Source organism: Paralichthys olivaceus, chromosome 15, assembly GCF_024713975.1.
Source record: "Paralichthys olivaceus isolate ysfri-2021 chromosome 15, ASM2471397v2, whole genome shotgun sequence".
Classification (NCBI taxonomy): domain Eukaryota; kingdom Metazoa; phylum Chordata; class Actinopteri; order Pleuronectiformes; family Paralichthyidae; genus Paralichthys; species Paralichthys olivaceus.
Window position 1 is genome coordinate 18503135 of NC_091107.1, and position 26558 is coordinate 18529692.

General features: G+C 39.7%; 2 protein-coding genes across 8 annotated transcripts in view; one reads left to right on the forward strand and one right to left on the reverse strand.

The window, feature by feature from the left end:
• The first annotated feature begins 5771 nt into the window (after window positions 1-5771).
• Window positions 5772-17813, forward strand: p2rx1 (purinergic receptor P2X, ligand-gated ion channel, 1). 3 transcript variants are annotated; one of them, XM_020085932.2, is made up of 13 exons: window positions 5772-6128; window positions 9176-9320; window positions 11158-11229; window positions 11565-11634; window positions 12838-12925; window positions 13042-13122; window positions 13630-13771; window positions 13897-14042; window positions 16218-16308; window positions 16392-16457; window positions 16547-16642; window positions 17174-17218; window positions 17327-17813. In XM_020085932.2, the coding sequence occupies exons 1-13, from the start codon at window positions 5992-5994 to the stop codon at window positions 17330-17332; spliced, it is 1185 nt and encodes a 394-aa protein (XP_019941491.2). In that variant the 5' UTR covers window positions 5772-5991; the 3' UTR covers window positions 17333-17813. The 3 variants fall into 3 exon arrangements, with proteins under 3 accessions (XP_019941491.2, XP_019941493.2, XP_019941492.2); XM_020085933.2 differs by having other exon boundaries at window positions 5803-6128; window positions 11565-11622; XM_020085934.2 differs by lacking the exon at window positions 17174-17218.
• Window positions 17814-17880: 67 nt separating this feature from the next.
• The window catches only part of camkk1a (calcium/calmodulin-dependent protein kinase kinase 1, alpha a), a 66077-nt gene continuing 57399 nt past the window's right edge, over window positions 17881-26558 (reverse strand). For 4 of the 5 annotated variants that reach the window (XM_020085929.2, XM_069539353.1, XM_069539352.1 and 1 more), the window contains 4 exons: window positions 25704-25832; window positions 23851-23954; window positions 21749-21796; window positions 17881-21418 (listed from right to left, as the gene is read on the reverse strand). In XM_020085929.2, coding sequence (XP_019941488.1) covers window positions 21346-21418; window positions 21749-21796; window positions 23851-23954; window positions 25704-25832 — 354 coding nt within the window. In that variant the 3' untranslated portion in view covers window positions 17881-21345. The remainder of the gene's footprint in view (window positions 21419-21748; window positions 21797-23850; window positions 23955-25703; window positions 25833-26558) is intronic. The other variant, XM_020085931.2, reaches the window with a different exon arrangement.

Genomic DNA, 26558 nt, shown 5'->3' on the forward strand with positions numbered 1-26558 from the left:
AATGGTGAAACACGTTCCCAGTTCTGAGGAATTTTATTCTTCTCTATAGTATTCGGAGCCAGCCTCGTTACCTGACTGGAACCACACCGTCACACCTCTAACACTGGAAGTCTCTCCCACACAAAACCACAGATGTACAAAACAACACCCCTAACATCACTACAACGCCACCCAATGGAGGCACTCTGGGGTACATATATAGAGAGAGCAAGTGGAAATCACCAGATAAACTCTGTTACAATATGTAAACAATGATCATTGATGATCAATGATCACTTACCATCTTTGGGTAAGTGCTCTAGTCCCACTGAGGAGACATCATTCAAAATATGACAAACTGATGTATTGGTAAACATTTCTAACATGTTTTATCCCTCATTATACTAGTAACAATGTTGCACATTAAATTGATACTGTCTACTTGGATAGGAGATCACAGACTTTCTACTTTGTTGATGATTTCTTTTTGATGTAAGATACATTTTCAGACAACAATGAAAATACATCTGAAAGCAGCTCTTTGACGCATCAAACGTCTCAAACCATCATCAATCCATGGTGCGCTACTGTCCTTTACAGGCCTCTGGAGTGGAGCCTATTTATTATTAGCATCATCACGTAATTAACCAGTTTTAAATCTTCCATTCCCATAGTATGATATGATTGTTGTGAATTTCCTTTAAAATTTGTGCTCTTGTATGTGCTTTATTCTATCAATGTTATTTTGAATTGAACAGATAAGGTGTTCAATTTATAGTACTTTAACCTTCATATAACAAAAAATATGGAAATCCTTTCTTCCTGTATCATCCACCATAAACAATGTAAAGGCAGCATTATCATCACTGACATTAACTACTTTTAATGTCCATGAACATGACAGACCAACGTTTATATTTATAATACTTTCCTGTCGGCCTTGAGGGGCTCTACTACTCAATATTGAGTTCACTTACATTTGTAATTGACCTTCTGCAGTTTTAGAGACAGTTTGCACTGCAGCTACATAGCAAGTGTTCACTTAAAAATAAAAAATAAAAATACAGTTTAGTTAACCTATGTCAGCTAATGCTAATATATCCACAAGGCAGGAGGCTAAAATTACTTGAAGGCCTAAAGGTAAAATTAGAATGTATTTCATTTAGAATCAGTGTCTTTGGGTACAGCTTCTTTTGACAGATATTTTCATGAAGCCTTATCGTAACAAATGCGTAAATTAAAAAGAAAATACATATCATTGTGTGCAGTGTGATTCACTTACTTGATTTGTTTTAACGAGGCGTTTTCAATCTTCCTTAATTTTTGTCCCTAAAAAAATCATATCATTTTGAACAGCACTTATGATAATTATAATATTTGTCAAATGTAAACTTTAACATGGTTCAACAATAATATTATAACTAATTGGAATTTTTTTCCCCAGAAAACACTATTTGTCACTGCAAAAGTAACACATCATTTAAAGTGACTGTATTAGTGATGACACAGGCAAGCTATTTTAGGCTCTAAAGGAATCTATTTGTATTAAGTATTTAGACTATACTAGATTTGACATATTGTTATCATCCTCTCCTGCCCCCAGTCAGTGTGTCAACAGTTCTGATTTTAATCAACAGTATTTATATCTGTGGCCAGCGGGAATATGGTGTCCTCAATCAGCTCAACATAACATCTGTTAAATTAGCCCCCACAGTGAGCCATGATAATCGTTTATGTATCTCACAGCCACATTGGATCAGAGAAAATAATGAAGAGCTCATCTGGCTGCTCTGTTCTGGGCCATTGGAATTTTTTAGATGTTTCTCAGCAGCACTTGACCGTGTAGTTAGGCCGTACTCCAGGTGTGACTGAACAAGTCACTGAGCAACTTCAATCCAAACAGAAAATGGAACACATGCAGTACTTCCCTGAAGTCGCAGTTCTCTTTCTCATGAAAACAATGTGATGAGTCAGATCAAACTAAGACAATAGATCTTCTGATTTAACACAGTAATTTGGTCTCAGTGATCTGCTCAACTCATCACTGGAGTCAGCAAAACATTTCTGCTACCAAATACTATATAATCAATTTTGGCAATGTCTTGTTTATTCTCATTCTTTTACTAACATCATGCAACTAAACTTAGGTTCTGTCTCAGCTCCACTGACGGTGATGATGCACAATGATGAGTAACCAGCAAACAACTACCTCTGCATTTTTACCAGCAGGTTAGATCATATATCAAAATAGAAAGTAAAGGGACCCAAGTACCTCCTCTGAGGAACTCAGCAAGATACATTTTCTGTTTCAGAATGACTTCCATTGAAAATGACTTATTGTCTGCTGCTGGTGAGCTAAACATGACTTACCCTAACATTTAGCTTAGCAATGAGAATACTGTGGTTAGTGAGGTCAAAAGCTTCATGCTCCATGAGCACTGCTCCATCTAGTTATATGTGTAACCAATGATGGGTGACATTCTGGATAGACTGGTCTAGTGTTTACTCTGTGTTGTGTAATTTCTTTATAAAATGGTGAAACACGTTCCCAGTTCCGAGGAATTTTATTCTTCTCTATAGTGTTCGGAGCCAGCCTCGTTACCTGACTGGAACCACACCGTCACACCTCTAACACAGGAAGTCTCTCCCACACAAAACCACAGATGTACAAAACAACACCCCTAACATCACTACAGCGCCACCCAATGGAGGCACTCTGGGGTACATATATAGAGAGAGCAAGTGGAAATCACCAGATAAACTCTGTTACAATATGTAAACAATGATCATTGATGATCAATGATCACTTACCATCTTTGGGTAAGTGCTCTAGTCCCACTGAGGAGACATCAATCAAAATATGACAAACTGATGTATTGGTAAACATTTCAAACATGTTTTATCCCTCATTATACTAGTAACAATGTTGCACATTAAATTGATACTGTCTACTTGGATAGGAGATCACAGACTTTCTACTTTGTTGATGATTTCTTTTTGATGTAAGATACATTTTCAGACAACAATGAAAATACATTTGAAAGCAGCTCTTTGACGCATCAAACGTCTCAAACCATCATCAATCCATGGTGTGCTACTGTCCTTTACAGGCCTCTGGAGTGGAGCCTATTTATTATTAGCATCATCACGTAATTAACCAGTTTTAAATCTTCCATTCCTACAATGACTTCTTGTATATCAGTGAAATTATAGCCCCTACATCCCATTGCAACTCACTCTGCCGGGGAGCACAACTCATGTGTGTCAGTGAAAACATGATCAATATAGATCACTAACACAACTAATGGTCGTAGAAACTCTCATAGGTTGAGCTACAACCAGGGTCAAATTTCAAGCATCCACTAACCGACTAGCCTGGGTTGACAGTATGAAAAATTAATCTGTGGCCATATGTCAATGTCAGTACTCATTATGTCTTTCTGTACGTATCTTAAATGTATTACTGAACATCAAATGCAAACCCATCCTTCGACAGTCAGTTCAGAATCATGATAAGTAGAGTCCATTGTTTCTGATTACAGCATGGATACTGTTCGAGGAGCAGATCTGGTAATCTCAGCAATTATCGCTTAGTAAACTCAATGACAAAGATGCAGTTTTCTTATTTAGACATGTAAATAAATCAAACAGAAATAGTTACTAAAATCACACTTTAAGATGATGATCTCTAGTTGCTCATCTTCACTGATATAGATTTCTGTGATTTCATTTCTTGGCAGAAGACAAGATTGTCTGTCTGTCTTTAAAGTGAAAAAGTTTTACAACAGTTTTCTCATAGGCTTATTCTCCTCCTGATACTTGTTTTCTGAATGTACTCAGTATCCATATTAAAGCCACGTAGTCCCAGATTGCTTTAGAGCATTTGTCACACCTTAATTTCTTATTCCATCCAATCCCTGCTTACAGTTCATTATGTTGTTTTTAAATGACTTTAACTTAGTTTCAGTCTCCTTGTATCCCCCACTTGTCTTTTCAAACCTACATCTTGGGTGAATTCAAAGCTGGTCTTTAAGCTCCTGCATCTCTATTAATTCTATCCAGTCTCCACCCAGTTCCTTCCATGATCACTTGAATAAAGCACTTCAAGTTTTCCTGCTCCAGAAATAACATGTCTTTGTCAAACATTCCCTGCTGTTTCAATAACTGGAAGAGGACACTTGGTATTGCCACAGAATCATCATCGTCTAATAACTAGTGTTAGCATTATAGCCAAAGATTGGTTCTAAAGACGGATGACAAGCCTACTCTCCAAAAGTGAAGCCAGAGTGCCTCGATCGTCACCTGGTGACTGACTGCAGTACATGTTGTACATCCCTCTTCGTCCATGTTTGGGACAGGATGTGGACCAAATGAAAAAGTCAAAATTTGCACGTCAAATAAAAGTTTCCCAAAAATGGTTTCTGTAATTAAAAGTTGTTCCAATCACACTGATGTATTTTAAAGTGGATTTTTTTCCATAGCATTTGGTTTTAATTAGATATTTGATGCTTCGGTTGGACCTTGCTACCACGGCTCCATCATGCAATCACTACTGTGGAGATTCTGACTGCAGTTGGTTGCGCTGGAATCGGCTCTGTAACTGGAGAGAGGCATGAAGTGGAGATGCATTCTCCAACTTTATAAACAGTTTATGATTATAGCAGTCCAAACTAAGATGGTCAATACTATAAACATAAAGCTCAAAACACAGCTGTGCGTGAGTACCTAGAGCTGTGTGCATGACTCTGTAGACTTTCAGGGTGTGTCCAAACTCATGTCCTATATAGTGCACTACACTTGTTTTCAGCCATTTGAATTGAGTCATAATTGTGTATTTCTTATCACTGCATCAGCCGAGTGGCCCCAGAAAATTCACAGTTGGACAAAAAGTGGTATCCATGGTTTGTATGCTGAGGGTCCTTGACTGAGTGAACAAGTGAGCATTGTCAGACACAGTGATTGACACAGTTTTGTTGTCACTTGCAATCCCACCAAAGTCTAGACGTGGCTGTTTTGAGAAAATGTCCAATGTATATTGACGCCTCCTTTGGAAAAGGCTTAGCCAGATCGAGATTTGGATTTTTGATTCCAACAGAAGATGTTCCATTCACTAATCCCTGGAGATTAGACAACACTGCACACAAGTGAGGAAAAAACATTTTTTCACATAGAAAACCTTTTATGTAATGTAGTTTTTATATGTAAACGATTTCTTACTGAAATGGTAGAAATGCAATGGTTTACTCATATTGCAACAACAGTGCGTTTGCCACCTCCTTTCCTCTAAATAGAGTGAAAATTAGAAATGCAAAGCACCTCAGTATATGAAAGGGAGAGTGTGGAATTGTGGTGGTTGTGTGAATCACAAAAATTGTTTCTCTGTGTGCTTCGACGCAGAAATATGATAAAACATAAGAAGGCTTAATGTCCTCAAATGGTGACACGAGAGCAGGCAAACAAGCTGAGATGTGACGTATGCAGTTGTGTGTTTATGTTGGGCTTACATTTTTCTATCTCTGCCGTTCATGCAGGAAGAGAGTGTCAGTGGAAGAGATAAGGTTTGATTGTTCATGAAGAGGAGGGATGTCCGGTGTATGTGTGGCAGCTATTGACTTATTTCAAATTGCCAACAAGTCAAGACCGATCCCCCCAAAAAAATATTTCTGCTGATTTATTGTGCAACTATTCAATGAAAGAAAAGGAGGTGGTGAAAAGTCAGAAGAGGCAGTGATGAGGTGGAGCTGATGCACCCATGAGTGGAGAGAGAGAGAGAGAGAGAGAGAGAGAGAGAGAGAGAGAGAGAGAGAGAGAGAGGGAAGCAGGAAGTCCAACACCTCAGGACTTCTCGCTTCAGACGTCATTGATGAGAGGAAGGAGGCAGAGGAGGACCCTCGCCACCAGTGAGGAACAAGTCAGAGGCGCAGAGGAGAGAGTGGAGTCTGGGTGCTTGTATGCAAGTGAGGTGAAGAGAGAGAGAGACCCTCCTCTCTGCGGGTCAGCCCATGACAGAAGATGAAGAACCATATCACCAATGCCATCTCCGACTTCTTCTTTGAGTATGAGACCCCCCGCCAGGTGTTGGTCAGGAACAGGAGGGTGGGAGTGGTGTGCCGTGTGATCCAGCTGGGGGTCCTGGCTTACATCATTGGGTAAGGCTCACACAATCAGCCCAATTTTGCTTTGCTGTGCTTGTTTTGCTGTCAGGCAGATTTGAGTGCATTTGTATTGTCTGACATGCTCCAGCTTGCTTGAAGGAACACGGTGTGATGCATGAATGACCTCTCAGAGTGCACATTCCTGCAACCTCTGTTTTTTCACACGCCCATAATCTTCATCTTGCGATACATTTTGAAAAAAAGAGGAAATGTGAGGCCTCTTATTTGACTTTTGACTGTAACTTGCCACACACTGACACAAAATATTACACAAGTATTGACTGCTTGGGATGAGAGGATGAGAACATGAGAGGACAGGATCACAAGATCATTGTTGTTATCTGCCCATCTCAAGTTGAGACAAAACAACAGCATGCTTGATAATTTACGTATAATGGGCCATTCACTGCATCCACACACTTGCTTGGGCATGTTGGCGTTTTTCCTCGGAAAGTCACTGTGAAGATAGCCAAGGAGAACTTGTTTTAATTCATCTCACTTCCGCTGACAGCTATCAGGTTTCCAGAGTTTGAGATCACTCACGGGCTGTTGTTTGTGTGTTTGACATTTTTCCTTTGCACCTCTGAGCAGCAGAACCTGAGGAGCTGTGTGTGATGAACGCGCTGAGGCATATGCTAACAAAGATAACAATCAACCGCTGCCCAATTCACTGCCAAACAGCGCAGAGTTTTGTTACCTTCTGCTGCTGGTGCTGATCGGTGACCGAAACTGTAACAGAGAAAGACAAATTTAAGGTCTCCTCTTGCTAATGGCAAGGATTCTTTCTCTTTGATTTAAACTGATTTGAAATGGCACACATGGTTTCTCTATATTATTCACATCTTATCACTGTGCTTTAATCTTCACAAGCTCCAGAGCCAGAAAAAGTCCATTATGACTGATTTCTTTAATTTGAAAAAAATCTTGAAAAATCTGATGCAACTGTGAAATACAATATAGTTTGCACTGTGCACTGATAAAAATTTAAAAAAGGGAACAGCTGCAGAGTGTTTTATAAATGTTGAGCCTGTGTCGGCATCAGGGCTGTGTGTGCATGACAGAGCTTGCACCCTGTCACCTACCTTTTTGCAGCCATCAGGCCGCTTTGAGGTTGGGGCAGTGATGGACACGAACGAAGATGTGATTATAAAGCTGTCCAGATTCCCCTTCTCAGTAGTCAAGCAGCGGGGCTGACAGGTCGGAGCAGCCTTCAGCCCGTGTCTCTCAGGCACTTGCAATGAAACGGTGACTCACTGGTCACCTTATCCCGCAGGACGTTCTACATTTCAATTTTACCTTACTTTCCTTAAATGGGAATGATTTCAAAATGCACTTATTTTATAGTTATATGTTTTCGCTTTTACTCACTTATTCCTTATATATGAAAAGTGATGAACCGTAGTTTGGCAGTAGACATATACAACACAGAGCTTTGCATAAAAAAAATGCACAAAATCCCATTCATGGTTTTGAAAATGTTTTATACATCACTCAAAAGTAAATCTGTAAAATAAAGCAAACACTAATTTAATGGAGGACAGCAGCAAAACCATTATGTCTGTTCTTTTAATTAATTCCCATCTTGTCAATTCTAAGTTGACAAATCCACAGTTTGCATTTCACAGTGATTAGTTGGAGGTTGATTCCTTTTTCTTTTTTTCATTCTAATTTGTCTTCACAAAACGAAGACTAATCTCAGCGCCACAGTATGGTGGAAAGAGAAAGCCCTCTCCGCACATGAAGGAGCCTCCTTGAGTCTGCGTCGCCTTCTGCCGGAGCAGATACAGATCTCACTTAGACTGCTGTTTGGAAGATTCTTCCATTATTTCATGCTCATGCGTTTCTTTATTCTGTTAATTTGCTGTAATTCTTATCCCCCCCCCCCACGTCCACTCCAGTGTTAGCTCCAACTTACATAATTTGATTGGCATAACTGATAACTGCTCATTATGCACTTTATTTCTCTGTGCAAAGATGTTTCTGTTCGTCTGTTGCTGTAAGGTGCTCTCATTGTGCACAGACAAATGAATGTGTGCTGCAATGCATGCCGTCCTGCAGGGTTTCTGCTCGGGGATTATTACTTTTCACACCCTGTATAAAATAGTTCCTCGTGCATGTGTGTTTACATACAGTATCTGTCCAGTGAAGGCCAGCTGTTAGTCATATCCCTCCTGGCCACACACAGATTTAGCAACACAATGAGAAGCTTCACTTTGCAGAAGTCAAAAAAGTGTGTGAAGCTGGTTTCTGCTCGACGCCAATCCTTTTATGTGATGAAGGATTCAGGCGCTTCTCCTTAATTTAGTGAAGTCAACAAAGCTGCAGGTTTTTTTTTTTATCAGAAAATGAAAGGAATATTTTTAACATTTAGTGTATAAATCTAAAATGTATTTAAATCAGGAGCGCAGTACACTTCAAATCTCATTATATGTTATTACCACTGATGGAAAAAATAGATAGTTCCTTTACTCAAGAAAAAACATCAATACAGCAATGTAATATATTCCTTTACAAATAAGTCCTGCATTTAAAATTCCAGTAAAATTACTGAGATGTTATTATGTATATTAAAAACTGTCACATGATTTACTATCATACATGATATATATGAGATGAACAACCCTGTTTTACTTTTACTTTCTACATTATGAGTAAATACTTTTACACAGTATAGTGGTTCCCTATTTAGGGGTAGGAATTATTTTCTGGTGATCTGTGCTGTTATCTGGGAAAGAGCACAGTAGCTCTGCTGACTGAAACTGTGATTACGCACGGCGTTTACTTCCAACTTGAGCTACTTTTTACTTTTATCATATTTTGAAACTGGTAAGTTGCCACCATGAAAAAAAAGTATTTGTAAAAGTCGCAGACAATAACATTTACACGTGACCCTGTGAGGTGTGATGATGGCATCTGGGGTCGCTGTGCAGAGTGTCAACATCACACCTTCACTTGTTGGATTTAGATGTTTGGTTGAGGTGGAGTGGGAGTTTGAAGTGCTGACAGGCCTGACATGACACTTGTATGTGTATCCCCTGCAGGTGGGTTTTCATCTATGAGAAAGGCTACCAGTCCACGGACACGGCAGTCAGCTCCGTCTTCACCAAAATGAAAGGCGTGGGCTACACCATTGTGAATGGAGATGAGAGAGTCTGGGACGTGGCTGACTATGTCTTCCCATCGCAGGTAGGTCGTTACCTGTGAATGGCGAAGAATTTGTTTTGCACCTGATACAAGTCACTGACCATTGTCGAGATTATATTAAATCTGGGTCAGAGTCAAATGTCATGGCATTCATGGTCCGTGATTCCAGCTGTCAGAGTGATTAAACATCAGCCTGAGTCAGACGAGCTACATCAAATGCTTTCTCACACATTTAAAACATCCGTGTTGGCATGAATCTATTCCAGATTTAATTGGTGACATCATGGTTGAGTACACACAGGGTGAAAGTCACTGTAGGTTTGAGAATTTAACCCTGATGATACCTTGGCTGCGTCAGCATCAAGGTATTCCTTGTTTCCCAAAATTAATAGCGTGGATCCTGTAGAGAACTATGTAAACAACCTTCCAAAAGAGACACTGGACAAATATAGTTCTTTGTTTTCCCAAAATACTGCGTCACATTAACTATGGTAATGAAATAAAGTATACACAATGAAGTCAATCCTGTTTGCTTTGAGGTGAGGGTGTGGGCCTTCTTTCATTCACATTGGCACATGGTTTGGTTTGATAAACCCAACCGACAGATTGAAAGGAAACTTTGGCACAGCCTCACACTTTGATCACGCAGGTATCAGCCACCAGTTCATCTTTATTCTGGTATCCATCTGTTTGTCTGTGAGAATTACCCAGATCTGTGTTTTACTAATTCTGTCATTCCATAGCAATTTACAAAGGACCCCTCAGCTAAATTGATTTTCTTGAAAATATTTATGTAAAACTTCTTATAAATCTTTGAAGTTTTGGCCCTAAATTTGCAGCTATGATAATCCATGACATGCTCTGAATTATCTCATAGTCTCAAGAGTCATCGTTTCCATGCATGACTTGGAATAAGGTGCTAAAGCAGCAGATATACAGAAAGAGCAGATTCTGATGCTCGACTAAAATCAACAGTGTAGAAATACTTTATCAGACCGGATAAAACTGCAGGATATGAAAGGCTGCCTTAAAGTACAAGAACAATTCCAACTAAAGATACACTCGTTTACAGCAAAGTTAACAACAATTGAAGAATTCTCCGAATGTCCTTTCACCACCAAACGTTATATCCTTCTCTCACACATTGAGAAGTGTCGGAATATATATGTTACCCTGGATTAATCAACTTCTAAAATGCAGTAGTCCTGAATGCTCTGATTCAAATCTATGACAATAAACACAAAAGTAGTATATTGTTATACTCGATCCAGCATCTTGTTTCCTACATAACAGTATCAGTGATAATCTCAAATATGCAAAAAGCTTTACTTTCAGTCTTTAAAAAACACAAATGAACATTTTTAATATTTTGGTATTGGTTTTTTAGCATTTAAGAAATTGAGATAAGACACAGAGCAATAGTTCATAAGTCTTTTCTTTATGAAGCTGTTTGAAGCTGGAGCCAGCAGTGAGGTAGCTAGATTAGCACAGTAACTAGCAACAACAGCTAGCCTGGCTCTAAATTATGCCTCAAATAAGTTATTGATAACTGGTTCAAACAAAGACATAAAACAGGTTATTTAATGAGCTTCTAGAGATGCTGGCAAATTATTTTCCCTTCATAACAATACTGTTTTCATGGCAGTTCCCTGTCATTTCCAAAATAATTATTCAATATGAATTAATATTCCTTTATGTTGAAAACTTTTTGCAGAAGAACATTTTTGATATTAGAAGGGCTACAATGAGAAACACCTGATTAATGTTTGACAGGCCACCTACAATAAACCAAATGTTGCATAACAACCATTGTGTCATGTTATGGCATAAATGAATAAAGACATAATAACATATTCCATCCTTTAATCCTCAACCTCAGGGGGACTCATCATTTGTGGTGATGACAAACTACATCATAACTGAAGGTCAGACTATGGGAAAATGTCCAGAGGTATGTGAAAATGCTCTTTGGTTTTCATTTCTCTTTCTCACTTCTTCCCCCTCGTTTCTTTGTGTCTGTGTCACTTCCATAAATAGTAAAAACAAAACAGAAACTGTGTTTCATTCCAAGACTGTTTATGTAACTGGGTAATTGTGTAGTAAATTGCGGAAAATTCTATTTAAGATTAATGGTTTCAAGATGACATAAACAGTGGTTCCTGTAGAGTATCACAATACATCACACACAATGTCATGTTACTTTCATCTTTAAAACCATGCAGTTTCTTCACATTCGCATTCCACTGTTGTTCACAAACACTGACCCCAATCTCTTGTTTATAACAGCTCAGAGGCAAGAACAATTGCAGCTCGGACGCCGACTGTGAAGGAGGGAATTTGAAACGTACGGGACATGGTAAATCCTGTCGCCCTGACAGTGTATGACCTCAGCAGTCCTCACTGAGGAACCGTCTCGTTTGTCTGTGGCTAAACTCAGATGAGTCCTGATCTTTAGCTTTTCATTATCTTTATTTAGTTTCGCCAGAGACGAAAGCCTGTCTGAAACTTCTTTAAAGCCAGTAATGGGACTTCAATGTACCGAGGGAGGTAGAGGATCATGTCAGGTTCCGGAGCAGTGTATTTGCAAAATGGGCTGTGGCTCTTAAGAACTGCCATAGAACGGGCTCACACAGAATAAACTGAAACACACCATATCTGACTCATCACTGTTGCTGCTAGGGTAAACACTCATACGCTGTTCATACATTGCTTTTCTAGCATGCAGAAAATAACTGATTTAAATCAACAACCTAGAATTAGCAACCAAACACACAGTGTGTGTTCTTATATTATGTTGATCACCCTGCCTTGAGTAAGTAGACACAAGCATGTAAATACAGGCCAAGATATTCCGTGCATATAAGCTCAGAAGCAAACAGAGTCGTTAAAATAAAATAACCATCCAGATGAAAGCTTTTTTAATAGGTTCAAACATTGCATTGATGTTGAGTTCAAAGAGCACTTATATAAATTTATAGTCACCCATCTGTCCCAGGGTTAAATTCAAAGCCATTCAAGTCCCCTGTGTCACACTTCCCCTTCGATAAGGCCAGTGTTAGCTAAAGCTTTAGATCTGTCTGTTTCATACCAGTCAAATTCACCTTGAGGTGCCAGTGCGTCTTCAGAGGCAGCCAACTGTCTCTGTGCTGGAAGACAAGTAAACATGGGGGGGGGGCCTGTAGCTAAACAGGCCGTTGGAGTCTGGTGAAAGGTCAGAGACTGAAGCCAAGTGACCCAACAAACGCCTACTGGAGAACTGTCTATGAACTCGCCCTGCACACGATGAGAGGCACTGATACCAACAAAACTAATGACACGGACAGAAATGAAATGTTGGGATCGGGGCCAGATAAAGGAAACAGCTATTTCAGCGTTTTGCTCCACTTTTACATCTCGCTCACTGCTCCTGATGCTAATTCAAGATAAGATAACGAGTGGGGGGCAGGAAATGTTTAGATTTGCTTTAATGTTAAAGCCAATGCTGTTTTTTGCTGCCTGAAATACATTTGCTGCTGTTTTAATTTTGTCTCATTGGTGAACTCCAATATTCTGTTTCAAGGGCAAATGACGGGAGTCTGTGTGAACACCACAAAGACCTGTGAGGTGTTGGCTTGGTGCCCTGTCGAGGATGATCACAAAATACCAGAGTACGTGGAAACACTGAACTATCCGTACTATCCTATGTGATGATAGATTTGATTTTGTGTTGTTTTTAAAGCTCCTCAACATACTGTATTTTATTCTTTTATCTTTTCCATTCCAGTCCTCCTCTGTTGATGTCTGCCGAAAACTACACTCTGTTCATCAAAAACTCTGTAACTTTCCCCTTATTTGGTGTCACAAGGTGATGGACCTCATTCATATCAACTTTCATTTAGCTCGGTAGATGTTGCAAATGTGATCAAAACTAGAGAAACTAGAATGGCACTCAGCAGAGCACCTACGTCCGCCTAGACCCAACAGTTTCCTCATAAAACCACAGTTAAATTGACTAAATCTGGACTTGGATGTGTGGCAAACTGTGAACTGTCATATAAAGTATTACAAAAAAAGTATTTTAAATCATTTTAGTCATGCTGTAGTTGATAACAAAAAGGTTTCCTAGATACTCTTGTGTAACTTGCTTCAAGAAAAAAATCAATCATAAGAAGTCAGTGGTACCTATATGGGATAGAGTAATTTAACTTATCATCAAACCTCCATCCATTTATCCATCCATCTATCAGCTATATCACTTATCCTTTTAGGGTGATGCATGGCCGAAATAAAGAGTCGTTGATATTTAAACAAATTCATCCAATACATTCTGTTTCCCTGGAGTTTGCGCTTGAACATAAATCTGTGTTTTCAGGAGTAACCTGGTGGAGGGTATTGATGCCGGATACATCAGCAAATGCTACCATGATCCGGAGAATGCTCCGCTGTGTCCAATATTCAGACTGGGAGACATAGTCAAACAGTCTGGCTTTAATTTTGAAACAATTGCCAAGGTGGTAAGTTTGCTGCATAAGATTCAACACTGAATATGTTTGCATGAAATCATGTTTTGGTGTTTTGTTTTGTTTCTTGTGTTGTAATAGAGACTTGTTTGATGTATTATGGGCTTGTTTCTTGACAGGGAGGAGCCATTGGCATTGTGGTTGATTGGACATGTAACTTTGATGTGGCTGTAAAACACTGTAAACCAAAGTACCACTTCCATGGTCTGTATGGAAACCCTGCTGAGACAGACAAAGCCAGAGCATCAGTGGGCTACAACTTCAGGTGTGTGAATATACTTCAGTAGAATTAAAGGAGCAGTGTGTATGATTTAGGTCATTCTATTAGTAGGGATGAAACCATATTTATGAATGTTGAATTGGTGTGAAGCACTTTGAGTGGTTGGTAAGACGACCTGAAGGCCACAGTAATTTACACACCCTTGAAAGGAACGTGTGATAAAAGGGGTATTCAATTGGTTGCAATCAACAACCTCACCACTAGATGCCACTAAATCCTACACCTTTTTTCCTATCAATGGTCATTTCAATTTTTATAATATCCTTTGAGGGCCAAGCTCAATTACTGAAGACATGCTGTGTATCATGAACGCTCTAACGTGTTAGTTGAAACTGCATCTGTTTGGCGAGGTGAGGTGGAATTGATGATGATGATGATGATACCTGTTGCTGGTTCTCCAGGTTTGGTTCAGTCAGTCAGTCAGTCTTGAGGGGAGAGAATTCTTTCAAAAGGTTAAATTTGAAAAATAAATGTTACTTCAGAATGTGGCTTTGTAAAAGCTGCTTGTTGAGCATCAAACTCTTTCATCGAATTGCATTTGTTCTTGTAACTCAACCATTAGAGCATGTTTATAGCAGTTATGATGCTTGTCATTAGCCTTGGTGGTGATGAGGCTTAGCAGCTATGTGTGTGTTTTGTTCACCCTGATTGTGAGCTGACTGGCATAGAGCCTGAAGGGACCACCCCGAAGCATGATTTTCTTTTTTCTTTACGAGTTTCTTTTTTTCCCCAATACATTAATTGCTTTTTGGGCCAGAATAAACTGTCCCAATGTCCCCAACCCATGTAATACACACTGGTCCATTGCACTCAGGTGTTGCACTGTAGAATGGATAGTGTTCTTGGTCCAAGTCACAGTGCTTGAGCAACACTTTTGACATTTCTGTTGGGAGTGAAATGAGAAACTTGATACCACTAATGTGACTGTATATAAAGTGTGAAACTGGATTTATCAGTTGGGTTGGTTTAGCAGAAACTGGAAAAAGGGGAAAGGGCTTTTCTAGTTCTGTTTTACAAGATTAAAACAGTGTAGAACACAAGTGTTGGTCGTAGCTTCACTTTTTTGTAGAATAAAGAAGATACACCATGTAACTTTGTGGCTTTACAGGTGCTGGTAAGAATATTGTTAGCTGTTAGCTTTGCAAGGAGCCAAGCATCCCGTTTTTGACTTAAACTAATCGTCTTCTGGTCTTTTACATTGTCCAGCACGTCTAATATCAACAAGCAGGCATGTTAATTGAAGTAAAGATCAATTTTTATAAGTCTGATACTGTGGCGCAATTTCGTTTAGTCATCTCTGAAGAAAAAACAGCTCAGTTGCAATCACGCTTCATTACCTACGTCAACGAGGTAATGTTTTCAATGGTTCATTTGTATGTTTGTAATCAAGATTACACAAAAAGTACAGAGTGGATTATCACAAAGATGCAGTATGGGTCAGTGAAGAACCAATTTAATTTTTCATTTTCTATTACATTGCCAAATAGGGCATTCTCCAACAATTTAACAAATATCTTTTAGTTTGTGAAACACTTGAATTTAAGGAGACTGAGTCTTGGCAGAGACATGTGGTCTAGTTAATGCCATTCTGATTTTATGATGTTTGATAGTAAAATCAGTAAAATACTGTTGATGGACATTTCTATTCTTCTGATGGTATACCGCCAGTGTTTAATTTCGCTCACTTCATTTTCCATGCACTAAAGTGTTAAAACATTGTTGGCTCCTGATATTGCTCTGCTCCAGGTCTGTGTGCTGACTGCAGACAGCCTCAGTACAAACCCAGTTTATAATGTTTACTCGCCGTCAGTTCGAACGGCTCAATGTGGCTGCTGAGATTTGTCTCAAACTGTCACTTGTTAGTATTCACTGTGCTCTGAGCATCGTCTATTCTCTCTGTGCTCACACATACACAGTCATTACCAGGCTATTATCTACATTATGGTAATGCTACTTGGCTGTAGGGTTGTTTTCATTAATAAAAATGAATTAAGGTTTTCCTTTTTAAAAAGATGAATCTATAAGAGGCTGTGAAACCTTACAAATGTGTGTTATTGTGCAGGTTTTGACTGCCATATAATCTGAAATGGATATGTGGGAAATGTAAATATTAACGAAAGGCTTTTTAAAAATGGTTTTTACTGTTGTGACATATTCTAGGTATGCAAAGCATTATTTTGAAGACAAACTTCAGAAAAGAACTCTTCTCAAAGTCTTTGGGATCAGATTGGATATCATTGTGCAGTCTCTGGTAGGTAATGTATTTACACACATTTCTAACATGAGCATTAGGAAGAAAAAAAATATTTTTAATAAATGGCATTCTGTTCACAGGCAAGAAAGTTTGATATCATCCCAACACTAACAGCTATAGGCTCTGGAGTGGGCATTTTTGGAGTGGTATGTTGCACCTATAAGAATGATTTGTCATGGCTTGTGAAATACATTAAATACTAACTAACGTCACTCTTTTTCAAATACTTCATCAGGCCACTGTTGTATGTGACTTGGTGCTGCTCTATCTCCTGCCTAAAAGAGAGTTTTACAAGAACATGAAATTCAAATATACAGATTCACATGCACAGGTAAGATCTATTCTGTATTTATCACCTGAGTATCCCATGTAAGTTACTGCTGTAAACACAAGATGGCAGCAGAGGTAAATTTAACAATATCACTACAAACAGAAACAGTACAGAAAAAAGTACTGCATTCACCTTTTTGATTCATTAACATAAGTTCTTGTGAAGGACGGCCACATAGAACCAGGAACACGGAAACAGTAAACTTCAGATTAACGCTGTGTTTGTTCCCATAACATTCGTGAGCGCAGCAGAACCATCTGTGCTTTGTACAGTGCAGCCATTAATCTGACTGAAGATGAAATCTCAGAATATCCCACCCAGACTGTTTCCCTATTTCACTGAAACAGGCAGCATTTTGTATTTACAGCAGGACAGTGGTTTAGACTCTATTACACCCTTGAAGCAAATGCAAGACCAGTCCAATGTGCACGTAGAGGTCAAGACAGTATAGTTTTTTTTACTTTGTGATGATGATGTCTGATTTACCTGAGATGTCTCAACGGCACCAACTATGTTACTTTTATTTGACAGGATCCTGACTCAGAGGCAGGTAGCATAGAGACAGATGTAACTAAAGTAAGCAATTCATACTGTATACTTTTTTAGATTACAAAATAAGAACCAATTGCTTTGATTCAATGTCATGATAGTGGATTCATTTATTTATTTGCTTTTCTTGTGTAGAAATGACCTGGGGGCAAATGTTAATGCCAGTGGCCCTGCTGCATTCAAGGTTTCTGCACTGGAACCCTGCCCTTGACTGTGCAGACGACACACACACACATTCACTGACTTAACAAATGGACTTGAGTCCGTCAAACGACATTGCTACTCCTGCAGCACCTCCTACCAACATCCTCCCACTCTTAAAGCCATCCTGAAAGACTAAGACTCTAGCTATGGCCGTGTAGCTCAGCTGTATGTGTACTTTATTGGGCGTAGCTCAATTTGCTTTTGTTCACACACTGGGTGTAACTGTTTTCCACATCCGCACTGGTGATAGAACACTTTCTGGCACTCCGCAGTGATCCTGTGTGTACACACATCACTATCATAAGTCATCCATTGCCGTGAAGGTCACAACCGGACACACACACGTGATGCGTGGATGTGCCACTGTCAGAGTAACTCATCCTTTCCCAAGTGACTGCAATAAAAGATGTACAGTGATGTTCCTGATGTTTCACTTGTCTCACAGTGGAAGTGGTTGAACAGAAATACACCAAATACAAAATATCCAAAATGTAATTTTCTTTTTTTTTTTATTGTCTATGATTATGTGTAGGTGTATAAAAGCAAGCAAAAAATTGCTTCTTTATATATATATTGGTACATATTTACATTGCAAAAACTGCATTCCATAGGGATGTGCCATGCGTCTGTTTTCATACGACTGACCTATGCAGGCGGGTGAGCACATTCAGAGGAGCACACAAGACTGAAACATCCAGAAACGTTAACAACACCTTCAACACAGATATCAGGACAGTTACATAAGATACACAGCAGCCACTCGAACGGCCCCTGACTTCATGTGCTCACTCGCTCTCCCACAGTCCTCTGTCACCCGAAATCATGAGAAATTAGGCATTCACTTAGTGCCTCACTGCTGTCGCTGCACTAAGCTATAGGGAATTTCATGTGAGCGACTTCTGGCAAAGCTGCAGTCCCCTACATGTTTAAGACTGTTTTCTCTACCCAGGGACCTGCAGCAAAATTAATGAAGTTTTTAAAAAAAACAACCAAGATGAGAAAGTGTTATGGATTGTACCAGGATCAGCTATACTTTTTAAATCATGACTGGAAGAAGATATCTAAAAGTGGTTCTGGACGCATGGATGGTGTTCCCATAAAAAAAACTCACAAAAACACCCCCTTCAGCTTTTGTTTGGCTAACAGCTATTCAGGTTCAATCCGATATGTTATATAAAAAAAGGCAGGACAGATCTTAAGGTGAAAACTTTTTTGCTCATATATTTCAGTTCAGGGATGAATGAAACATAAACATAAATGGTGAAAAAAATCATTGTCATCTTGTTTAAATTTCCTTAAAATGTGATTCATGATATTTGAGGTATTAATATATGATAAGATAATTGTTGGCTGGGTGATTGAAGAGACTGTCGAAGCTGCTCCTGAGCTCTGAACCTGGCTCATACGGTACTTTGGCGTTATGCATCATTTCAGAAGTTAAACCCAGAGAGCTCCAGAGTTGTACACCTTTCACAAGTCTGTCATCATGTAGATATGCAAACCAAAACCAGCTTATTCAAAACCAGTCGAGTTGCTGCAGCTGTTTCAGCATCTCAAGCAGGAGAAGACGTTTCGGAAACATATTTTGAGCTTCATTTTGTAAAAATTCTCAAAAAGCAAGCAGCAGCTCTGTGACATGCAGAGAATAAAGCATCAAAGAGCACAGGAGATTATGAGAGCATACAAACACACAGTAAATATGGTCTTTTACAGATGAACAGTTTTTTCTCTGGATTGATAACTGTACAGTGTGTCGTGGCTGGCAGGTGCCAGTAGAAGGTAGAAGCAGTAATTTCAATATGTATGTGTAAGTGGGAAAAGTGCAAGCATTTAAATATCAGTGATGTTTTAGCAAGAACAACTAAAACATGCACAAAAGACTCGTCCAACACACAATGTAAAGCTGGACACAGCAACATAAAAAAATTATGAGTGTTACACAGTAGTAAAGGAAATAAAATGGAATATTTCAAAATTTTTTACTTTTTGGTTCGTTCAGCCCTTCATTGAAGGTTACTCTGCAAACCCCCCCCCCCCCCCCCCCCCCCCCCCCGCTGTCACTTACTACACCTGACCCTCAACACAGACAGGAAAACACAAAAGAGGAGCACAATCCGTAGACACAAAGTCACACAAAGACATTTTAGACAATGATATTCATGCATCAACTGTTTTCCTGAAAGAGTAAAAAATGATATAAAGATCTACATTCCCCAGGAGCCACATGATAATAAAGTCGATTTTTGTGAATTACGTCAAAAACCCAGAAAGACTGACGCTAACTTCATGTGAAACACGTTTTCCATTCAGACCGCTCCACACCATCTCTATCCTCTGCACTTCAGTTAATGTCCTTCACTGGATAATACCGAGAACAAGGCTAAGAGAATGGTGAGGCGCTGTGCTGCCTGTTTCTGTTCAGCTTGTTGCTGCTGTTATTGTTGGCAGCCTGGACCTCATCATAACATTGAGAAGCTCCTTTCTCACTGTAGTTCAAGTGTTTAGAGACAAACTCTGGCTTCCTTTTCCCCACAGGGGGCAAAGTGCCAGAGCAGCAAAAAAAAAAAAAAGAAAGGACGACGAACAGCATTATATAAATAATATAAATCTGAGGTTATCTGAGGCAGAGCTGCTGTGGAGGCAGAGCTGTTCTCAGCTGGGTCGAGTCTGCTCAGAAAAAACAACCACAACTAACCCTTAAAGTTAGCCAACCAACTTGAATAGCAAACAAAGGGCTTGAATGAGGAAACTACCCCATTTGCCCAATATTTCCCAGCTCTACAAACTTGACTGACCCTAACCCTAATAAGGGATTGTGCAACAATTACCAGAGTGGGGGAGGGGGTCACATCTTAAAACTGTCCCCAGCCTTGTTGTGTGGACCCCAACTAAGACAAATGAAACCTGCAGCACCCTCCACCAACACATTGTATAGTACTGGGTTGATACAACCGTTAACTAACAAATAATAAATAGAATAAAGTGTGATCTCATTTAAACAATAGAAATATATTTATGGAACAATAATGCCATAATAATGACTATTTGATTAAATCTCTAAAAATCATTCTCACAAAGAGCTGACAGAGTATACTGTATTTGGGGTGTTATTAATAAAAGGAGACCCTTCTAAACTGTGACCACCCTCCCCACATTAACATTAATGACCTCACCCACCCTAAATATTTCTGTCACCTCACCTGGATGATGCTGCACAGGTTGATTTAAATCCATGTGATTGGAAATGATGAGTGTTCGAGAACAAACATCAAACAATAGATTTGAAAAAAAAATCATAATCAGATAATCAAAATATTATTAGTTACACACATCGAAACATCACACTGACGTCCAACCAGGACTGTGAAGGCAGCACAGGAATTACCTCCGCCTTCGAAATGAAAGCTACAGATGGCACATACACAACGAGGGTGTGAGACGATAACACTGAAGTTACTTTAAGACATCTTTGTACAATATTAAAAATGACTGATCACTGATCAGAAATCAAAAGCCCTAATATAGTGTCATTTACATGCTGAAGTCTTTGATGCCTTTCTCATCTCTTCATCGGGTTGAATATGACTGATGGGGCGTAAATATTCAATATTCACCATGCATACAGTTAAAAAGTCCCCCCCTCCTTGCACAAAACAGTGTTATGCAAATTCAAACATTTCCTTGTCTTTTTTTGCAACAATAATTTGATCCAGAAAATTGTCAGAGCTCCTCTCATTGGTTCATTGATGCCACTTCCTCGTGTCTGTGGTTGAGCAGGTGAGACGATCAAACTAAGTGCCGGGCGACTCCTCAGTGAAGAAGGGAATTGGGGGAATAAGAAAGGATCGACTGGAAGCAAAAAAACGAAAGCAAGCCTGAGTGTGAGAGGTGAGCGCACAGTGGTTCAAGCACAGGGATGTAAAGAGGACGGAGTTCTGTGGATGGCAGACTCAAGACGAGGGCTCGTCCTCATGCAGGTCCTCCAGCTCTCCCTCTCTGGGTCCGTCTCCTGTGCTTCCCTTTCTGAGAGAAGAAATAAAAAGAGGGAGAGAGAGAAAGAGTGTAAGTCCATATCAACATTTAGTTTTTCTGGTAATGTGAGGCTGGAGGACCATGGCGAGGACAGAGATCCAAGTGATGACACTTTGACAAGGTTATGCAGGTTCTTTCCCCTTTTTTTGTAACATGATGAATGTTAAAAATGTAACAGCGTAAAATGACAGCAGCAGGGAGATGACGAAACTACAGCAGGGGAGAGGGCGGGTCCATCACTTCTCATGATGGTGGATAAGCTGATGGCAGGCGCAGCTGCTGGTAGATGTTTGACAGACAGCGAGCCAGACAGAGTTTTACCTGAGAGAGGGGTGGAGTTTTAAAGAGGGCCGGAAGGGCCACGAGTCCCTGCAGCAGAGTGAGAGAAAAAGATGGGAAAAGTCACAGGTGAGAGGGCGGAGGTCACCTCAGGAGGTCAGAGGCGTGGTCGCTGCAGGAGACGACATCCCCACCTCCATACTCCATCTCCTCAGGATGATGTCATCACTTTGATATTTGATTAAATTCTTAAGTTACTGTTTCTAAAATGTAAAGAAGTTTTCCTGCTTCATATCAATGCACATTTGATATGTTGGGGATTTTGACTGCTTCGATAAAATAATTGATATTGAAGAGACTTCAGTCTGTTAATTCATCATGAAGATTGCAACTCACATGTACATTATATTCCATTTATAATGTCCCTGAGAAGTGATATGCATTGTAATAATTTCGATTTATTATTATGATGATGATTATTATTATTATCATCACTTATTCCTTCATTTTCTCCTTTAAAAGAGAGGGAGATAGGCCCAGTACAGTCCTACGCTGCATCGCTGTAATTTGACCATTATTTTTTTTTAAATAAATGTTTATTTTCATAGCTTCCACAAATAAAAGTAAATCATTAAATCAGAAAGAAAAAATATAATTAAATAGATGAATGTTTTTCCCCTTCCTTCTTCCCTTCGTTCCTTTCTTTTTTGGATTTTTTTTTATTAATGTACAACAATGTACGTTAAAGTGCGATATCAACGTATTAATGTAAGGTCTGAGTGATAAAGTATTTGTTGGTGTAAGTATGAGGGTATGAGCACTAAGTTGCTGTGTTATGTGTAAGCACAGGAGTGTGTGAAGCACCAGCCTCAACCGGGACAAGACTGGAGACTTTCTTTCCTTGAAGTCTGCTGTTGCTACCGTTTTTAATATATAATAATAATATAATAATATTTTAATATATATTCTGATAGAAGGTTCAGCAGTGGTTAGTTTTTTGAGAGCTTTTTGATTTCCAGTTTAAGAAGAGAAAAGAGGGAGTTATTCTTGTACATGTTGTTTAGCATCATTGTCTTATCTATCAAGTTGCATTATGAAAACATGTAGAAATGCTGTTTTTTGGGGATTGAAAGTCAGATATTTTGGTCTCAGCTGAGAATTCTTATTTTAAATAGTCTTAAGGATTCCACAACATTAAACAGGTGTAATACTAAAACACAGGAGAACCAGTTTCAACATTAACAGTAATAATCATTATTTGCAGTGTTGCTCAAACACTCTCTTTAATCACCTCTAGGATTACTGCATAATAAATACAACATCCAGGACAGGGAGAGTCATTAGACCTCATGTCACACAGCTGTATCTCATAGTTAAATCCACATTACCCATAAATCCACGGGCATTCTATCACAAAAAACGAAAATACTTATCTCTACCAGTAAAGTCGTTTTATTTCTCCATTATCCAACAGGGGGCAGTATTGCTTCATGGCCCCTGAAGACACTAGATAGCTGCTATGAGCTCTGAGTGTAACAGTGGAAAACCTTGAGCTAGATAGAGAAATCCTCAAAGAAAAAAAAACTCACAACAGGAGATTAGAGTGTGCTTCACATTCAGCTCCACAGTCGTCCATCTTCTTGGACACTAATCATGGATTACACTGACCAGAGGGCAGCGGCAGTACAGCAGGGAACAGCTCTACATGCTCCGCTCCGCCTTTGACTGCATATATATATATATTAAAACTGAATGATGGGATAAGACTTTCCAAGGTCAGCCCGAGGCTCTGACGGATCTGTATCATTCTTTTTCTCTCTGAAACCCTTCCACCATTAAAGCTGAGAGCAACACACAAAGAAACACTTAGAAAAGCTGTAAGCTCCACTGCATAGAATGAAAGAATGAATTATGGTGCTATGGCAACAAAAAGCAGTTGCTGCTGTTGCCTCCGCTGGGATGAGCAATAGTTAACCTGATGCAGCAGAGAGAGGAGACAGATGTGAGGTATCAATCTGTGTAACCTCAACAACTGGTTGGAGCTTGTGTGGTTTGATTTTGGATTTTTCTCTTCATGCATTAGATGTGCAAGTGTAAATTGTGCATAGGTGTGGATGTGTCATGGTGTCTGGACTGGAGCTTACATGAGCAGACTGCCAGGTGCAGACATGGACCTCTCCTCTCTCCTGCTCGGGCATTCGAAGGGGTTGCTGAAGGAGCGCTTCCTCAGCATGGCCTTTACCAGAATCTGAAACATTCACAAACACACAATGGTTATGAACACGCACAAGAGCGGCTTTGTTGTTTGGAGCTTGTGCACAGAATAAATAACTGACTTCTTACACGTTAAGGGTTTGTTTTCTGAGGCAGAAACTGTGTGAATCTCAAAAGTCATTCACAGAAAAAGGGAAATCTCTCTTTAAGCTAAGAGTGGGTAATTTGCTTCTTGCGTGTAGTGATGTAGTTTTGTACAGAAACACGTGAGGAAGACATATGTTTTAAGGAAAGACAGCTCCCCCTCTGACTGTTTATGTCTTTTAGGTCAATGCTTTTGTGATCAATGTAATGTGTGTTTAGAGCTTGTGGGAAATGTCGACCTCTGACAGAGGCTTCACACCGACCACAAACAGGTCATCTGATTAAATCAGTCTCTTTGTAAGATCAGCTTTTATTCAATCATGTGTTGACACAGTTTGGCATGACTGAAGCTTTTCCCGTGAGCACTCCAGTTAAATCTGCTGTTAACAGATAACATCTGGCTCATACCTAGTGTCTGATCTGCTTTAACAGTAAACAGTGGCATTGTCATGTACACTGAGGTTACTGTGCAGCAGGCAATTCTCTGTCCAACATCCATGCACAACTCCTGATTCAGTGAGGTGCACGTTTAAACCATTCCTTGTTTACTGTTAGTTATGAGCAAAGACACAAATCAATTAATATATAGGCTTAGAAAATAAAATGACATCAGTGTGTTTATTGTTAGACAGTGGCCATTGACAGAACAGGGGTCCTCAGTCGAGTTTCCTTTTTGTCATGTTCATTTGCATTGTTACTTCTACTCGATGCCATTCCTCACTAAATCTGTTTTTACAGTACAGAATGAACAGAAAGTTGGGTCTGGACGTTTTTCCTTCACGTATGACAAACACAGCAGGAGAATTTTTGGGTCAGATGCGTTCACAACAACAGGAAAATGTCCGATTCAGGCGATTTGTGGGGCCTGGGTAGAGCCTACAGGAGGCAGGACATGATGTATACATCTACTGCAGAGCTTTTGTTTACAGCACATTAAAACCAATATCACCAAAACCTCTTAAATATTAGGTCCTTCAAATTTGAAATCTTGGTTGGTGTTGTCTGTGTGTATAGTTCCTCTTCTCCATCCTGAGATATTTGTATTCTTTTCTTTTTAACACAGTTGCATTGTATTCTCCGGAGTAGGTTCTGCAGCATTCTCACATGGCTTCACTCAGACATTCTATTTGCAGGAGGAACTCCAGAGAGAATCCGGAGCACATGACTCAATGCTTTCTCACATATTGCCCCTCCAGTTAGAAGATTATCTGGAGGTCAGTGCATGTCTGAAAGCAGCTTTAAGCGGACCCAACTATGTCTAATGGTTGTGAAGTTGTAAATATGTGTTTGGCTCCTCATTTACATCCTGGGATATTTGTTCATCATCATCAACATGGCCACTCACTTGCTGTGAATACTTTCGGATGATGCCAGAAGCAAATGATGTGCACATACAGCTGCTACGGAATATTTCAGGATATTATCTGGACTTACATGCATGTCTGAAAGCAGCTTGAGACACAACCTTGTCCTCAAACAAGACTCTCGGTCTCTGTGTTTGTCTCTGTGTTGCTTGTTATACTGTCACATTTATGGTGAACACAATGTTGTAGCTGTTGAGGAACAGCTACGACTCAGTGCTGCAGACTGTGTCAGTGTTGACACAACAGTGGACGCAGGTCACTGGGCTGTTTCTTACCACTGCAGAGAGGCTGGGGACAAACTTGACTGAATTCTGGATGTCTTCCTCCGTCACCTCCACCACAGAGCAGTGCTCCTCCTCCAGAGGCAAGGGGTCACTGCCTCCCTGGGTCACCCACTGGTCCATCTAAACACACACACACACATAAGTTGACTACACAATTAGCATTTTGACCAAAAAATTCTAACTCAGTTAATGATCACAACTGCTACTCCTTCACAATGATGATGATTCTAAGAGTTCACTTTCCTTCGTCATCATCCACCCAGTAGTTTACTGCTTCTCCTTATGAGCCGGTCCCAGCTGCGTCAGGCTGCCAGCGAACTATATCACAGTACCGACACATGGTGGCGATATAGACAAACATCGTGCTCATTTTTGTAGATATGGGCAATTGAGAGTTGATAATTGGGTTTGAACATGAAAAACCTTCTTGCTGTGGAGAGAAGCTGTGAGGTGATGGTGCTCATCACTGCACCACCACGCCGCCCTCTTTAATATCAATCAATCTGCTGGTGCTTTCCTGTCTTTGTGCAAGAGCGAGGTCTTTCATTTTTAGAGCAAGACATATTAATTTCAGGTGAACAAATTAAATGCCCCTTCCTCTTTTGTCGGTGTGTTCGCTTGACTTCTTTGAGAGACCTGTACAGGCGGTTACAAGGCCTGGGCGATATTCCTTCAAATCAATATCATTGAGGAAATTATTAACCAAATTAACTGACCCTAGTGGTTACTCACCATGTTCATGCACTCGGAAAAAAAATCAACGCACAGAAGAAAAAAATCAAAGGAAGGAGAAGAAATCCAAGAGAAGATGTTTAACCTGCGGATAGGATCGGCGTGAGGGGAGTT

What these genes read in the sequence shown, in the direction of transcription:
- p2rx1 (XM_020085932.2), top strand. Translation starts at nt 5,992, where the DNA reads ATGAAGAACCATATCACCAATGCCATCTCCGACTTCTTCTTTGAGTAT. An exon ending in CTATGGGAAAATGTCCAGAG is followed by an intron (nt 11,230 to 11,564) that starts GTATGTGAAAAT and finishes TGTTTATAACAG; the next exon opens with CTCAGAGGCAAGAACAATTG. An exon ending in TCAGTGGGCTACAACTTCAG is followed by an intron (nt 14,043 to 16,217) that starts GTGTGTGAATAT and finishes GACATATTCTAG; the next exon opens with GTATGCAAAGCATTATTTTG.